The sequence below is a fragment of the Gobio gobio genome (assembly GCF_949357685.1).
Source record: "Gobio gobio genome assembly, chromosome: 14".
NCBI lineage: Eukaryota > Metazoa > Chordata > Actinopteri > Cypriniformes > Gobionidae > Gobio > Gobio gobio.
Window position 1 is genome coordinate 5,321,889 of NC_137107.1, and position 18,501 is coordinate 5,340,389.

General features: G+C 39.4%; 1 protein-coding gene across 1 annotated transcript in view; it reads right to left on the reverse strand.

The window, feature by feature from the left end:
• Nucleotides 1-18,501, reverse strand: part of septin8a (septin 8a) — a 68,666-nt gene that overhangs the window by 31,241 nt on the left and 18,924 nt on the right. The window contains exons 2-6 of the mRNA XM_079834996.1: nt 13,919-14,033; nt 13,648-13,843; nt 6,259-6,445; nt 2,392-2,553; nt 2,198-2,294 (exon numbers count right to left, since the gene is read on the reverse strand). Of these exons, the coding sequence (XP_079691122.1) occupies nt 2,198-2,294; nt 2,392-2,553; nt 6,259-6,445; nt 13,648-13,843; nt 13,919-14,033 (757 nt within the window). The remainder of the gene's footprint in view (nt 1-2,197; nt 2,295-2,391; nt 2,554-6,258; nt 6,446-13,647; nt 13,844-13,918; nt 14,034-18,501) is intronic.

Genomic DNA, 18,501 nt, shown 5'->3' on the forward strand with positions numbered 1-18,501 from the left:
ATCAGTATGTTAATATGTAAACCATATTTACTTTCTTCTCTGATGAAAATGGGAAAAACTATATCAGTTAAAGCTCAGCGTTAGGACGGGAAGAGACTGGGCAAGAGAAAAACAGAGAAAAAAGAGAGATGTGGAGATAAAGACAAATAATCTACTGCCCAGTGCATGGTTTTCAAGCTATTGTTATCTAATTTTTTGGCCTACAGAACATCTTAAAATGCACTTATGTAGATCAGAGAAATCAACATTTTCTTGGGGGAGCTTTATAAGTAGCCTATTGCTTTATAAGTATTAATAAACAGCCATCCTATGGATATGCATGTTAGTAAACTACTAGTTAATAGCGCAATTTGGACCCTAAAATACCCTCACTGGGGGCCAGAGGTGGACAAAGTACACAACTCCATTACTCGAGAGAAAGTAAAAGTACTACTGGTCGAATATTACTCTGTTACAAGTGAAAGTTGTTAAAAACTATTTTTACTTAAGTAAAAGTACAGAAGTACTTGCTTTTAAAAGTACTTAAGTATCAAAAGTACATTTCCTTTTTTATGTCAATGCATTATTTTATTATTGTTGTATAAATGCATGGTGGTTTAAGCCAGTCAGTGATGCTCCATCTGACATGCTAGCATACGACCACCTAGAACTAATTTAAATACTTAAAAGTTACAAAGCTCTTTATAAAGCTGCTGTCACTTTAAGGCAGAATGCACAGATCCAACACACTGATACACATCTGATATTCCCCCAACTGTTTACGTTCACTTAAGAGATAATTAACTTTGTTACCGTGAATACTTTCCAAAATGAAAATTGACATTGTGTGTGTATTGGTCTGTTTAAGTGCGAAAAAACACACAAAAGAAAGCTCTATTCAGTCCTCGTGCTCTGGCATCTCAGAGGCACAACAAACCAGACTGAGCTCTTTCATCAGGCTTTTTCACATTCATCCATATGTCTATGCTTCTCTTTCTCCCAGACATTTACATTTTGCAACAAAAAAAAACTTTTAAAAGAAGAAAAAAACAATCATCCACTGACTTGCAAAGCTGCTACAGAAATTACTTTTGACTTCGAGGACCTTGATAGAAATGTAGTGGAGTAAAAAGTACGATATTTGTCTTTCAAATGTAGTGAAGTGAAAGGGTTAGTTCACCCAAAAATGAAAATTCTGTCATTAATTCCTCACCCTCATGTGGTTGGACACCCGTCAGACCTCCGTTCATCTTCAGACACAAATGAAGATATTTTAGTGTAAAGCTGATGCTGAGAAAGGCTTCAGATAGGCCTCCATTGGCATTCAGTACATTCACACTCACAAGACCCATAAAAGACACTAAAAACGCCGTTACAAAGTCCATCTCACCACAGTGACTCTACAATCATTTGACGATGCGACGACAATAGTTTTTGTGCGCAAAAAAACAAACAAAATAACGCCTTTATCCAGCTTGTTATTGTCTTCCGTGTGTGTCTCCACGACGCATGCGCGAGAATATGAGCAGATCCGGCGTTCAGACACATTGACCCAGAAGAGATTTGTTTACAAGCAGAGGAAGACGCGCGAATCTAAGCTGTTGAATTCTACATTGATCATCTCGCTTTAGGTCTCGGTGTAGTTCTCAAATGGGGCTTAAGTGAGCATTTCATGGATTCCCGAACGCCGGATCTGCTCATATTCTCGCGCATGCGTCGTGGAGACACACACGGAAGACAAGAACAAGTTGGATAAAGGTGTTATTTTGATTTTTTTTGCGCACAAAAACTATTGTCGTCGCATCGTAAAATTATTGTAGAGTCACTGTGGTGAGATGGACTTTGTAACGACGTTTTTAGTGCCTTTTATGGGTCTTGTGAGTGTGAATGTACTGAATGCCAATGGAGGCCTATCTGAAGCCTTTCTCAGCATCAGCTTTACACTAAAATATCTTCATTTGTGTCTGAAGATGAACGGAGGTCTGACGGGTGTCCAACCACATGAGGGTGAGGAATTAATGACAGCATTTTGGCTGAACTAACCCTTTAAAGTAAAAGTTTCCCTAAAAAATAATACTTCAGTAAAGTACAGATACTCAAAAAGTGTACTTAAGTAGAGTACTCAAGTAAATGTACTTCGTTACTTTCCACCTCTGCTGGGGCTAAGCCCCCCTAAAATGAAAATCCTAGAACCGCCCCTGTTCTCCACGCTTCTTACCTTGAACTACTCCCCATGGATACTGCCTGGCCCTCACCGTCTTATTGCCCACCTTCACCTCCTCCACACTGCCCACCACAGCGAACGGGAGATGGGCCTAGAATAAACCACAATCAGGGGTCACATGGTACCAGCACTCAAATCACTGGTTTCTTTTGCATCTTTCCCATCTGCCAGTCTGTGGTCAGACTCACGTTCATTGCGGCGTTGATTTCTGTGACGGCCTCATCGTCTGTGGGAAACTGGTAGATCTGAACGCCATTGCTAACCAGCTCACTCATGATTTTGATCTTGAACTTGTGCAGCTCGCTCTTGGAAATCGTGTCCGCTTTGGCGATAATAGGGATGATGTTCACCTAAAAAAAAACATCACACACTATATATCAGGGCTCGACATTAACGCTTGTCCGGGACAAGTGGACTTTTTGAAGGGGCAGTGAAAAATAATTTTACTTGCCCGTCGGACAAGTATCCTGGTTAAAACGTCAAAACAAAAAATAACTAGGGAATCACCAAAGTGCAATAATGATTCTGCATCAGTGTAAGTGGCGATCGATAGTGGATAATAATATAAAATGAACTGACGTTAATAAGCTTGAGCTGTTGAGGCTCGCGCAGACTCTCGAGGAGAAAATCCAAAACAAATGAGCGCCGCTCACACACAGAAACTCAGTTAACACACACGGTTAAAACTATGCAGTTTTATTATTTATAACATATGATACAGTTAAGCAACATCACACTAACAAGAGTGCTGTTTTCCTGAATACCATCACGACTGAACACGACACTGATTTCATACGCCAGTTCCAGAAACAATTATTTACATTAAGTCACTTACATTTTAGAAGTAATATGGACTGTTTTTGTTCTATTTCAGCAGCGAAAATAGTTCCAAACAAAGATCACAGCAGAACCATAACGCATCTCACAGCAACAGTGTGTGTGTTAGTGAATGATTCAGCGTTTCAATGAATCGGTTGAATCAAAGAGTCAATGGCCTGTTCGTAAACGACCGCCAAATTCTTGAATGAATCGACTCAATGATTCGCTCATTCAGACGGTCACATGCTGCCACCTACTGGTGCTTTAGTTTCATCTTTCCAACATTTATTATTTGTATATTCAAAAATATTTAAAATAATCTCATAACATTGAAAAATGACAACTGCATTAAATAGTGTAAATAATTTATTTAATAATTTGATTGGTAACAGCCTATAGTGTCTTATTCCAATTTAATTTATTGATCAAATTTAAAAATATAAAAGGAAAGCCGAAGCATATCCTATATTTAATAAGATTATGGAAAAATGCCCTTTATAAAAAGATACAAATATCACAAATATGCAGATTTAAATATGTCAAAGCTGATTGAACACTGGTGAGAATATTGCTTCAGAATAGATTATAATTACAACACACACACACACACACACACACACACACACACACACACACACACACACACACACACACACACACACACACACACACACACACACACACACACACACACACACACACACACACACACACACACACACACACACACACACACACACACACACACACACACACACACACACACACACACACACACACACACACACACACACACACACACACACACACAATCAGAACAAGCAAATGTTTTACTCGGACAAGTGAATGACAGATTTACTTGTGCGAAGGACAAGCGTGTGAACCGGCTTAATGTCCAGCCCTGTATAACATGTTCTAGTTCCACATCTGGAAAGTTAGCAGTGAGATAATAGAGGAGCTGGGCTAGAATTAAATGATGCAATTAAAGATGTTGTGCTAAAGGACAACCGTAGTAAATCCTCTTAAGCCTCACTCGTGACTTTCTGTGACACAAACGGAGAAATTTAGCAAAGTGTGCAGTTTTTTCCCCCTATAAAACAGAAGTAGATTTTAACTGGGGCATCAGTTTACAAATGCTAATATTAAGCCCTCTCATGAATACATTTGCCTCTGAGTGCTAACATTAAAGCATGTAGTGTGAGCTGTTTGTGAAAGGAATGCGTGCGCATTAATGGAGTTATTGTCTCCCAAAAGAAAGAAGCGATTCTGAACTGCTTGAAACGAGTTGTCAGAAATTCAACTCTCACTTCCTGTTCGAATCTACATAGACTATTGTTGCCAAAAGTTGTGTGACGCCTGCCTTTACATGCACATGGACTTCCCATTCTTAATCCGGAGGGTTTAATATGTAGTTGTCCCAACAGCTTCAGCTCTTCTGGGACGGCTTTCCTCAAGGTTTAGGAGTGTGTTATGGGGATTCTTCATTTGTGATGTTGGATGAGAAGGCCTGGCTCTCAGTCTCCGCTCGAATTCATACCAAAGCTGTTCTATCGGGTTGAGGTCAGGACTCCAGTTCCTCCACACCAAACTCGCTCATCCATGTCTTTATGGAGACGCTTTGTGCACTGGTGCATGCTGGGACAGGAAGAGGCCGTCCTCAAACTGGTCCCACAAAGTTGGGAGCATGAAATTGTCCAAAATGTCTTGGTGAAGTATTAAGAGTTCCTTTCACTGGAACTAAGAGGCCAACCCCTGAAAAACAACCCACCCCATAATCCCCCCTCCACCAAACTTTACACTTGGCACAATGCAGTCAGGCAAGTCCCATTCTCCTGGCAACCGCCAAACCCAGACTCATCCATGGGATTGTCAGACAGAGAAGCGTGATTGGTCACTCCAGAGAACACGTCTCCTCTGCTCTAGAGTCCAGTGGCGGCGCGCTTTACCCCACGCTTGAGTTCACTTAGCTCCTGAGAATGACCCATTCTTTCACAAATGTGTGTAGAAGCAGCTAGGTGCTAGATTTTAAAATCCCAACAGACTGGGCCATTTGACCAATCAGATCAGAGTAGACCAATCACAACAAACTGGGCCATCTGACCAATCAGAGCAGAGTAGGCTCTCAGAAAGGAGGGGTTTAGAGAGACTGAATCCTTTATTGAACCTTTTCAGACATTGTGAGAAATGAGCTGATGCTGCAGTGTGTATTATAAGAAAATTAAGCCGTTTTTTGACCTTTGATGCATGTAAACCTGTTGTAGGAGACTCCAAAACAAAATTAGGAGCGTCTGAAATAGCATAATAGCCTGATGGACACTGATGGAGAGACTCAGGAAGAAGCTACAACTTTCAGAATGCAAATGGACGTTTCTGAATGATTGGTGGATGCATTTATGTAGATGTTGTGGAGTTAAGTTGATTAAACTCATCGACTAGCATGTACCATCAATCGTGTGAATCCTTTGTGCAAATGCAGCGTTGAACTGACCCTCGTTCGTGAAGCAGTCTGCCGTAAAATGATTTGCGCAAATATGTAACACTTTTATGGCTTTCTTCTGCACATCTCCTTCAAAAATGAACTTCACCCACAGTGTCCTCGGTGGAGTCAATGGAGACTCGTGTGTTCATTGGCACATCCAATAGCAGAACATAAGTCATGTTTTTTGGCGCAGACATTGTACATCTCCAGCTGCTACAGCGAGGAAACTGAAACGACGAGGGCGGATCTATGCTAATAGGGCAGTAGTGGGCGGGGCTTCTGGGGGAAATCGCTCATTTAGAGAGACTGGTTATGATTAACTGGGATTATAAAGAAAGGAGTGGGTGGATTTTTACCATTATAGGCTGGCTGTTTAAACACACATCTGCGTTCAAACACCTCATAAAAGTGAATTTTGCATAATTGGTCCCCCTTTAATATGCATTTGTGTTCATAGGGCCCCAGGGCCACCTCATTATGAGCCATCTGTGCATCCCCTGGAGTGAATCATTGATTGGCTGTTTTTCCACTGGCGGACAGAGAGAAACCCCTGCACAATGTCCTACATTTTCACATATTTAAGGATTATCAATATTCCCTACAAACTCAAACAAGATGGCCATTCATGCTTTTGGCACAACTTCTGCATTTTAAAACATGTTTGGTAATAATCATTTCATGTTTTTCATTCACACTTGAATATTATATTAATACGGATGAGGATGATGATTGTAACTTTAAGCAGTTTTACACCTACCTTGCTGTCCAGCTTCTTCATTGTGACTAAATCCAGGGATTTGAGCGAGTGTCCCGTTGGAGCGATGAAGTAGAGGCAGATGTGAATTCTGGTGTCGTGGTAGTTGAAGAGAGAGCGCTTTATCTTCAGCTCTTCCTGCAGGTAGTTTTCAAACTGTGTGTCGATATAATCCACGATAGGTTTATAGCTGAGAGAAACAGACACGTTGTAAGAAATCAGGATTACAATATATACCTTCAAAGCCATTTAACTACGGCTTTGTAGGTATATATTGTCCAAATTGCAGACTATTTTTGTCATAAACTTGTGCATTTGTATTCATATGTTTATAGACTAAATACCATCTAGATATACAAGTCATTCTAGATATAGAAATATATATTTTTTTGCAACTTTATGCCTTGTGTGCACTGCAAAAAATGCTGTCATTTAGTACTTTTGTCTTGTTTCTACAATAAAAATTCTTAAATCAAGATGCATTTACGAGAAGTTAAATGACATTAGATATTTTTTCTTGTTTTCTGGAAAATAAAATGAAATTGAAGTGAGTTTTTGGTTAACACGAGCTAATTATCTGCCAATGGGGTAAGAAAAGTAATGTTTCTGTTTGGAATACTGTTTCTGTCCAAAAACAGAAACATTATTATTTTTCTAATCCATTGGCAAATCATTTAGTTTGTTTCAAGCAAAAACTCCCCCCAGGAATCAAGAACAAATATGTAATTTTCCTTAGTAAAAGCATCTTGATTTAAGAATTTTTAGATATATGGACTGGAAAAAAGACAATAATACCAAGTAAGGAAAGTATTTTTTGTAGTGTGGTTTACCTGTGGTGATCTAAATAGAGCACTGATTAAATTTAAAGAAGAATAGAGTTCTAACTCAGTAAAAATATATCAATTTCACCCATTAAAACTTTTTGGTTGATGAAAGTTTTACAGATATTGTTAAATATCTATACATTTCCTGTGTCCTATCTCAAGCTACTGTCAGCTCAAGCTTTTGTCAAATCTGTTTCCAAGAAACAAAACATGTCTATATATATATATAGTGTAACTACAGAAATTAATTACAGAAGTAATTACATGCAGGTATTTTTTTTAAATGTAAGCACAATGTAAATACATGCATGTACACAATAAGTGCATTGTATCAAATGATTAATTAAAATGTTAGTAAATAGTAGTTAAGGCCACCTTATATAAAGTGGGTCCAATGAAAATGCATTACAGAAAAGATTAGATATGTTTAACATGTTCAAGCAAAAACTGTAGCAAAATGATCATTTAAATGTAATTTACACTCACAATTAAGACACTATTGCGTTTAAATGTCCCGCAATGAATGTCGCAAAAGTCAAGGTGGAATTGAAAATTAAACTAGTGTAGAAAATCGCTCATTTAAATTATATTATTAGCATTTTGCTCCAAACATTGCGCATTTGGTATGGAGAATGTAAATTTAATTACAGAAATACATTGACATTTTACATATTGCATTTCAAATGGAATATTTCAATGCTTCCCGGTTTAACATCAACATTTGAAAGAATTGTTTTGTTATCTTTTCTAAACTCAAGACCGTGTGAGAGAAGAAGAAGAGAGACGCAGCTGTGTAGAGACTGGCCTGGACTATGTTTACATTCTCTGACCTCCTCCCTTGACTTCTTAGGCATTTTTCCCAGCATGCACTGCCTGGAAGCGTTCAAAGCCTAAGCGGTCTTGCTCTGGATGCATTTTTCCCAAAAGATGCAATGTCTGTCTGGCACCCGTAAGTCTCTCCGTCCATGTTTACACCCAACATGCCGAGGGTTAGAAGGCACGTTCTAGAGTCGAATACGATACAGGGCGCGGCTCTAGACTAACTTTTTTCACTAGGAGCACAGTGGCCCCCAAATTAACATTTTAGGGGCACAACCAGAACATTTAGGGGCGCACACCGTAAATCAACATCACCAAATCTACTAAATTTCCACTGTTTTACAAATAAATACTTTGATAATACAGGCTCCAGACTAACATTTGAGAGCAGTGGTTAATTTAGGTTCATTTAATCATAAAATGACTATTGTTTTGCATTGTTTTGTTAATAAGTGTAGTTACTAATAATAGTACATGTTTGTTTATTGGAAATTTAACAGTGAAGCGCTGAGCTTAAATTGTTAAGCAGAATTTTTTTTAATTAACAACAGTAATGTGCAAAAGGAAAATTGTAATATTCCACTCTCATTAAATGTACTATTGTTCTTCTATAGTATCAAACTGAACTAAAAGGAGCACTCTTTACTTGTTTTCTGTGTAATCCAGTCACAGTTTGAAGAAAAGTTTTAGTTTTTCATGAGACTTTGTGACTTCCTACTTTTCTCCATATATTAAGGAGTGGAAATGTCTAATAAGTCTAATGGTGCGTTCACACCGGACGCGATTCGCGCGAGTGATTTACATGTTAAGTCAATGCAGAGACGCGAAATGGCATTCTGCGGCGCGATTCGCGCGATTGAGGCGGCGAGATTCGCGCGATTGAGGCGGCGAGAAGGACGCGACTTGAGCGTTTTGAACGCGCGATTCGCGCGAAACGCTCAAGTTGAAAAATCTGAACTTTGGCGGATATTTCGCGCCGCATTAACCAATCAGGAGCTTGCTCTAGTAGTGACAACAATGAGGAGAAAATCTGTATATTAATATCTGGTTCAGACAATATGATTATCACTGTGATAACATTAAATGACATGAAACACAGCAGTCTCTTTTTGTTAAAGGGTTAGTTCACCCAAAAATGAAAATTCTGTCATTAATTACTCACCCTCATGTCGTTGGACACCCGTAAGACCTCCGTTCATATTCGGAACACAAATGAAGATATTTTAGTTGAAAGCTGATGCTGAGAAAGGCTTCACACAGGCCTCCATTGGCATTCAGTACATTGACACTTCCAAGATCCATGAAAGGCACTTAAAACGTCGTTACAAAGTCTATCTCACCACAGTGGCTCTACAATAATCATACAATGCGACGACAATAGTTTTTGTGCGCAAAAAAAAATCAAAATAACACCTTTATCCAACTTGTTCTCGACTTCCGTGTATGCCTCCACGACGCATGCGCGAGAATATGAGCAGATCCGGCGTTCGGACACATGACCCAGAAGCGATTTGTTTACGAGCAGAGGAAGACGCGCGTGTCTAAGCTGTTGGATTCTACATTGATCGTGCTTTAGGTCTCGGCGTAGTGCTCAAAATGGGGCTTAAGTGTGTATTTAATCGATTCCCGAACACCGGCGCTACGTCATATTCTCGCGCATGCGTCGTGGAGGCGCACACGGAAGACAAGAACAAGTTGGATAAAGGTGTTATTTTGATTTTTTTTTTGCGCACAAAAACTATTGTCGTCGCATTGTATGATTATTGTAGAGCCACTGTGGTGAGATGGACTTTGTAACGACGTTTTAAGTGCCTTTCATGGATCTTGGAAGTGTCAATGTACTGAATGCCAATGGAGGCCTGTGTGAAGCCTTTCTCAGCATCAGCTTTCAACTAAAATATCTTCATTTGTGTTCCGAATATGAACGGAGGTCTTACGGGTGTCCAACGACATGAGGGTGAGTAATTAATGACAGAATTTTCATTTTTGGGTGAACTAACCCTTTAAATGCAAGTTTATGTATGATCAATAATACAAAAGTATAAGTAATGTATAACAAGCTATACATGAAATAAAGCAAACAATGCAGTCAAACATTCAAAGTCAGTGCTAGTAGGCTAACGTTACAACTGCAACGTACAGTTATAGCCTAAAAATATAAAGTAATGAAACTTATCTTTGCCCTCAGCCTAAACGATTTGCCAGGGAACAAATTATAGATCCATGAGACCAAAGATCAGCCGTTACAAGACGAATTATAGCTCGAGACACACCACAGAGACATCAGAGCCAGCGGCAGACGGCAGAAGGACTGGCCGAGGAAAGGTTGCCCTCGCCGGCTTTCACGTGCGCTGAGCGCGCTGTCCGCTGGAGCTCACAGCTCCGACAACGGCAGATAAAATGTTCAAATAGGCACTGTTTATGTAAATAAACCAAAGATTTGAGCTTTAAGCAACTACATTATCGACTGAAAAAGTCTTAAAACTACGTTTTGTCACACATTAACAGTAGATATGAACAAAAAAAAAGACATGTAAACACAGCCCATGTCAACCATTTCTCAACCAGACGAGCTGCTGGCGGAAGCCCCGCCCATGACGCGAATTCGCATCTGTTGTGCAGTGAATGTCACGCGCGATTCGCGCGAGTAAACTCAAAATGTACACGCGTCCACCTTCGCGCGATCAGCGCGAATTATTCGCGCGAATCGCGTCCGGTGTGAACGCCACATAATAAGAGCTCCTATGCCGCCACCTACTGGTTATAGTGTTTTGTTTAGTTTTTTGCCATAAAGTGGCCAGCACCTTTACACTTTTAGTTTTACAAATCATCACACTAAAAATAATATTAAAATTGGATAATATTTAGAGCTTTGAAGTGCTGGAAAAAGTGTGAAACACTTGAAAGTGCTGGAATTTCACTCTCAAAAGGTTGTACGAACCCTGAGATGAATAATGTAAAAATGTAATTTGACCATTTCTTCCACAATCCCATGGGGTGTTCCTACATTAACTCCATGGGGAATGTTTGATTTGTGGCCTGAATGTTTCTAAATGTTTCTCCTGGTCTCCACATCAGCTCTGATCTGAGATCTGTGGTTTATAACAGAGGATTCTGCACCGAACGCTTCCTCTAGGTCTCGCAGTAGCGATGTTATTAATACTGAGGTGAATTCAAAGGCTTTCTCACTGGATCTCCAGCGTCGTGTGATCGAGATCGGCCCATGTACGGCCTATTATTGCTCAGAGCTGATAAACAGCTCAAACGAGTAGCGCGGTTCCGTTCCGCTTTCGTTTTGTTTGTCGTTCGATGTTTCTCATATGTAACAGAAATGGCAGCTCTTATCAGTTGACCAGTATCACCAGTGCGACCTCCAACCAAATTCAGTCGCACCAGCAGGAAAAAAGGTTGCAAAATGTGACCATTTAGTCGCAGTCTGGAGCCCTGCAGGGCCTAATAATCCTTAGAAAAGGTCAATGTGATCTAAATTAATATTATAAGAGTTGTTTTGTTTTCCGTTTATTTTAAATGAGGTTTGCAACCCTGTAACATTTGGGACATGCTTAAAATTAGCTTTAGTTATTAAAAGAGGACTTATTATGGTTCTTCCAACATGTTAATCTGTCTTTAGTGTGTAATGTTGTGTGTTGTTCTTCTCTATATCAGTGTCAGTGTTTCTGAACTACATTGTAGTCTTGAGTTTTCTTCCGAGAATGAACACGTCACAATATTCCTCATTAGAATTTTGAGTTAGTTAGTAGTGTGTTGAAACTGACGGTTATGGTAAGGGGCGGGACATTTCACAAACGCACTGGAAGCACTTGACCAATCACAACACAATGCTCCAGCCGACCAATCAGAGCACAGTGTGCTTTTCAGAAGGAGGGGCTTCATAGAGACAGGAACTAAACAGAGCGTTACTGACAGACTGGGAACAAGCGGCAACTTGCCGCAGTTTCTCTTGAAGCCAATACGGAAGGGAGTTAAACTGCAGTTCATGGACTGGCCACTAGAGGCAGACTCCAGGAGGAGCAGAATCTCATTGAGCTCATGTTAAAATGGCCAACTTTACAGCAGAAGAACACATGTTTACAGTCTGGGACACATTGTGCTTTTGGTCTATATATCTAATTTTGCCAAACCGATCCCTTTTCCATATAAAAAGCTTCTATTAAAACACAAATTTTCAGCATGTGGGTGTCAAAATATGAACAAACTGCTTGGTATTAGCACATTTTTTATTGGCCAGGTATTAAGATGTGTTTTGGTGGATCGGATGACAGGCACATTCCCGTTCACTCCTGGTGTTTTAATGCATCTTAAGGCAAGACACTACAGGTGAATAGGGAATTTGTTTTAATTACAAGATATCACTGTGAAACTTCTCCAGTTTATTACTGGCATAAACATAAGAAAAAAATGTATTACACGTTTTGTGTAAATTAATGTGTTAATATGCAAATGAGGCCTTATATACTTAAATATACGCTCATTTGCATACTTTTCCAAAAACAAAATCTGGAAATTGGAAAGGACCATGTTTAAAATTCTTGGTTCTATTTGTTGACATATTAGATGAGAGGGCTTTAACAGAGGGGATTCTGGGTATCTTATTTTGTGCTTTAGTAAATTAGAGAATACTGACAATAGCCTTAAAAAAAATCAATTTTCGCCATGTTTTTTGGAGTTAAAGGACCTATAACTCAGGATAGGAATGATATATCAACAAATCCCTCTGTAAAAGCCTTCAGAATATAGTTCAGTATAAGACTGCAAAAGTTGGTGCTTGTAGATGCTACTGAAGTGGATAATCTGACTCTGAGTGTGATGAAAAAACTCATTTTGAGAAAACGGCCTTTAAAGTTTTATACTGTATAACTGCATACATTTCTATAAAACCCCCAACCTACAAACAAAATATATATTCAGTTAATTAATATCAGTAGTGTATAATATTTAAAACACGTGGAAATTGATAAATGAATAAATTATTAATAGCAATAGCTATTAGAGAACTACCTTAACAAACACCAGTCAAAAAAACTGCAGACGAGCTGTCCCTGTTTGTAGTATTGGTCCATCTATAACTATTTGAATCTAATTCTGACGGAGTTTCGTCGTCTAATCTGTTGTTGTTTACTTTCTTTTTACTAGCTCTTGCTACTTGGTCTTTTCTGTGAGCGTTTATGAGCCGATTTCAGCTTGTCTGCACTTTCTCTCAGGCGGAGAATACACAAGCAAGCGGCAGCGCGTAGTCAGAAATTCACATCGACCAATCAGATGTGGTTTTCAGCTGCAAACTTTCGCGGTTGGTTAGTTCTACAAAGGAAATGTCCATATTTGGATTAGCCAGCGCTGTGTGTGAGACTGAGAGCTTTATAATGACACCAAGCATGACATGTTTCTGTGAATGGAGACGGCACGAGAGATAGCGCTAGAATAACGTTTGATGATTTCGGGTAGAAATCTAAAGGCGCACGGTGACTAAATATAATCAAATAACCACCTTAATGTGTAATGTTGACTTTTTTTTTTATTTTGACATGAAAGCTTACATGTTAAGGGAGCAAACTGGCCCAAAATCTCAAAATTGACCACCGCATGAAAAAACGATGTTTTCACCTTTCGCCTTAACAGGTGTAAACAGGGCCATATCAGACTTTTGGATATATCCGTTTCTCAGTGTAACCCTCCAAAACAATGATGTTGGTCTAAAGCCTACAGGGCATTATTGCATTTTATTCTTTACCTTTCTTCTTTGTTGATCTGGTCCCCAAAGCCCACAGTGTCAACGATGGTCAGTTTTAGGTGGACGTTGCTCTCTTGCAAGTCGTACGTTCTGGGCCGCAGGTAGACACCGTTTTGGTAATGGCTGGCCTCCTCGTTCTCAAACATGGTGTTGAAAAGGGTGTTCATTAACGTAGACTTGCCGATCCCCGTCTCTCCTGATGATAAGAGAATGACGGATTAGCATTTCCGCTACCAGATCAGATTTAAACGGGCTGTTAATAGTTGCTTACCCACACAGAGGATGTTGAAGCAGAAACCCTGAGTCACTGATTTACTGACCAGCTGATCGGGCAGACTGTCAAAGCCAACATGACCGCCAAGGCTGAGGTTACGCTTTTCTTCATTCTGTGAAGGAAACAGACAAAATTGACCATGGACTGAAATAAGGCCGACATTACAAGGCAACAAAAAACATTTATTTGTCTTGGAATCAGCCACTGAAAATCCCTTGTGACGTATCTGAATGAAATTGACTATCGCAAAGAACACTTTACATTGATGTCCCCAACAGATATTCTACTAACCCGAACCCTAACCTATTCTAGTCTACTAAAATAGTGGGGGACTTGGAGCCAGTTGTTCAAAATGTTTGGAAATCCCATGTTTTGCTATCCTGGTAATCCATTTTACTTATGTGCCGTTTCTTCAAAGCGAAACTGGATTGGATCAGCCTGATCCAGACACACTTTAGCCAAATCTGGATTACTAGTGCCCTACGGAGCCCCTAAAGGGACATGGTGATGGGGAGAGAAAAAAAAAACATTTCAGTGCTTTTGCGTTCTCTCTGAAAAGTTTTGCGTACACTAGAGAAACAACGACTGGTTCATCTCTTATTGTGCCAATGTAGATCACAAACAGTGATAAAAAAAACTTTTAAAATTAAATTTAATATTTTTGCTTGATATTTACAGCTGTTTGTGGCACTAAAATCTCTTTTTTTACTTTACTGTGGGCTACCGAAAGGCTTAATATGTAGTCTAATAATGTCTACTTCTAATTTATTACTTTAAAAGTTAAACTAATCAAGAGCAAAATACATTTTAACAAGTGTGTGTGTGTAAATTACATGATACAAATGTATTTTTTGACCAGTTATTCAATTTTTGGTTGCTGAAATCCACCCTTCTGCTTCTATCAGTATAATCCTGATCTTTTGGATCAAAGTTGATCCAATTTTACTAAAAATACTAACACAAACTGATGATTTGATCACGATCACTAATTTAAATGTACGCAAACGTTTCCCGGCTCTTGAGACAGAATAACAGGTGAGCACCTTTGGTTTTAAATGAGAAAAAAATGATATGACGGTGGATTTGAACCCAGAACCGAACCTCAGACACGCTCGCTGGACAAAAGCTCTACCACTGGACCATTAAGGCACACAAGCATTTCATGCGAATCTATGTGAAGAACGATATTGTATTATGCTATAGTTCGGAGAAGTAACGTTAAGGATGAAACTATCACATTAAACATGACTTCTCATGTTTCTCTTTGATCCAGATCAAAACCAAGATTGGATTTTGTGATCGAATCTGATGTCTGAATCCTTCTTTCTCTTTCGAACAACCCATTTTTCAAGATTTGATCCAATCCGATAACCGAAATTCGATTACATTTGAACAGCTGGCCTTTGGTTATTATGGCCATGCTATAGATTGGATGGAGGCAGATATGAAAGCAGACCATTATGAGAAAAAGGTGGGGTTAATGCAAATGAAATGATTGACGTCCTACATCACCAGAGACATGTCTGTCAATGGAAGGAGTTGAGACTAGGGCTGTAGCTATCGATTATTTTAGTAATCGAGTATTCTACCAATTATCCCATCGATTAATCGGATAAGAAGTACTTTTCCCTTATTAAAGAGCAAGACTAAATATACAAGAGAAAATAAGTCATGTATCTTAAAATGAACAACTAATTTGTTTCCTTTTTAGAAAAAAAGTTATTTTTATTGCTGAAATTGCAGACAACTAAACCAATTTAGTGCATTCAATTGCCATATTATATTCAAAATACAAATACAAATGTATTAATAATAATATAAAAAATCAATTTCAAATTACTTTAGAAAGATAAACATAGTTCAACCTAAAACGAATCCTACAACCTATAAATATAAATCAAAATAATAGTAATTTAAATAATAATAATGCCTAAACATTGCATTTATGTTGTGCAACTTTCAGCCACTTTCAGCTTCAGCTCAGGCATGACAAGTCTTTACTGTCTTCTGAAGGCTTTGTGGCTTTTGTAAGAAGCAAAAAGTATACTGGACAGGAAGGAAACTTGAAGAACAAGAGTAGAGAAGTGCGGATCAGCTCTAATGCCACCCAATCCATCACCCGCACCTTCTCTGATTTAGATATCCGCACCCGATCGTCACATTACAGTTATTCACACTCTCAGTGTTAACCGCGATGCTACCGTAACATATAAGCTACACTGAAGTAGGTTGATTTTAAAAAAAAATCTTCTTTGGCGAAATGACATTTCTTAAATAACCTAAAGCAGGGTCGACAACCTATGCACACGGAGGAGTAACTGCTGGAGCATGAGGACACACGAGAGATGTGTGTGTGTGTTTGATTCAGATAAAGTACATCGCGCATGCAGATCTACATTTTGAGCTAATCATTCATCATAGTAACACAGCTTGTTTTATTAAGTTAGGAACTATAAATATGATTAAAGTGTGAGATTTAATTGAGAATGAATTGAGAAATCAACTTTCCTTTGAGCCTTTGGTACACACTCACCTAAAGGATTATTAGGAACACCATACTAATACTGTGTTTGACCCCCTTTCGCCTTCAGAACTGCCTTAATTCTACGTGGCATTTAAACCATGCCCAATTGGCACTAAGGGGCCTAAAGTGTGCCAAGAAAACATCCCCCACACCATTACACCACCACCACCAGCCTGCACAGTGGAAACAAGGCATGATGGATCCATGTTCTCATTCTGTTTACGCCAAATTCTGACTACCATCTGAATGTCTCAACAGAAATCCAGACTCATCAGACCAAGCAACATTTTTCCAGTCTTCAACTGTGAGCTTGTGCAAATTGTCGCCTCTTTTTCCTCTTTGTAGTGGAGATGAGTGGTACCCGGTGGGGTCTTCTGCTGTTGTAGCCCATCCGCCTCAAGGTTGTGTGTGTTGTGGCTTCACAAATGCTTTGCTGCATACCTCGGTTGTAACGAGTGGTTATTTCAGTCAAAGTTGCTCTTCTATCAGCTTGAATCAGTCGGCCCATGACCTCTGACCTCTAGCATCAACAAGGCATTTTCTCCCACAGGACTGCCGCATACTGGATGTTTTTCCCTTTTCACACCATTCTTTGTAAACCCTAGAAATGGTTGTGCGTGAAAATCCCAGTAACTGAGCAGATTGTGAAATACTAAACAACCATGCCACGCTCAAAATGTCTTAAATCTCCTTTCTTTCCCATTCTGACATTCAGTGTGGAGTTCAGGAGATTGTCTTGACCAGGACCACACCCCTAAATGCATTGAAGCAACTGCCATGTGATTGGTTGATTAGATAATTGCATTAATGAGAAATTGAACAGGTGTTCCTAATAATCCTTTAGGTGAGTGTATAAAAGTTCATTGTGATATAAGAATATCCTGTAAGTTTCAGAGCTGAAAACGTCCTTGTTAGTCAAAGAACAGCTTTTATAGACACCAGGCCCAGAAAATGAGAGATCTCAGAATATGTCGACCACTGACGTCATAGGATGCAGAAGCTCCGCCTCAAGCCCCGCCCACCGACTCGTGGAGCTAAACGGGTCGAGCAATAAACATGCCGGTTCCAGCTCACGTGCGTAAGACATTGCGAGTTTGTTCCTTAATTTCACCGCGGATTCGTTTGTAAACAAGACACAGGTGGAGACTGGATTTGCAGACATATTGAGATTAAAACACAATGCTGTGCTTCTGGATCCGATAGGAACAGTGCAACACACACTTATGGAGGTAAAACATGTTTTTATTTTTTAGTATTGCATTGTTACAGATCGTTTGATATCTATTGATTACATTCCTTAGCACGCGGTCACAGGCTGGAGAAGCTGTTATTGGTTCATTCGTGATCAGACTCGGACTTGTAACGCCAGTGCTCGCAAAGCCCAAAGTCCTGGGGCTATGTGTTTCTCAGACGGGCTACCAAAGCGTATCACAGGCCTGCCGACGGGCAATAGTGAAATACATTCCAATCAATCGTGGGTGGATGACAGATGAATCTTTGTGTTTGTTTAATATAGATATTTTGCCAGCCCTGTGAGCGTTTCTCCACACGCTTTCAAAACAATTCCCACATGTACTGAGAGGAGATGATGCTCATTAAATATGCAAATATTATCCAATCCTAGCCATGGGCGTTTACTTCCAAGTCTTCAGTGCGGCACGGCCATTAAAACAGACTGTTTTCAGAGAGCCTCAAAACCAGTGCAGAAAATAGCCTATTACTTATTCATTATGATGCAAACGTCATAAGTTGACCAGTTAAAAAAAATGTTAAAAGCTAATTCATGACCCCTTTAAATTATGCAAATCAATGAAACCACAAGCGCTGCGCATCACACACACACAACAGTTACAGCTCGTTCTGCTATTTGTTGCGCTTAGCTTTGAGAACATTTTAATGGTGCATCTCGGAGATATCAAGTACCGTATTTTCCGGACTATAAGTCGCACTTTTTATCATAGTTTGGCTGGTCCTGCGACTTATAGTGACGTGTGACTTCAATATTAAAATGAATTCATACTGACTGACAAGAATAAACCTTGAGCTACGTCTACAG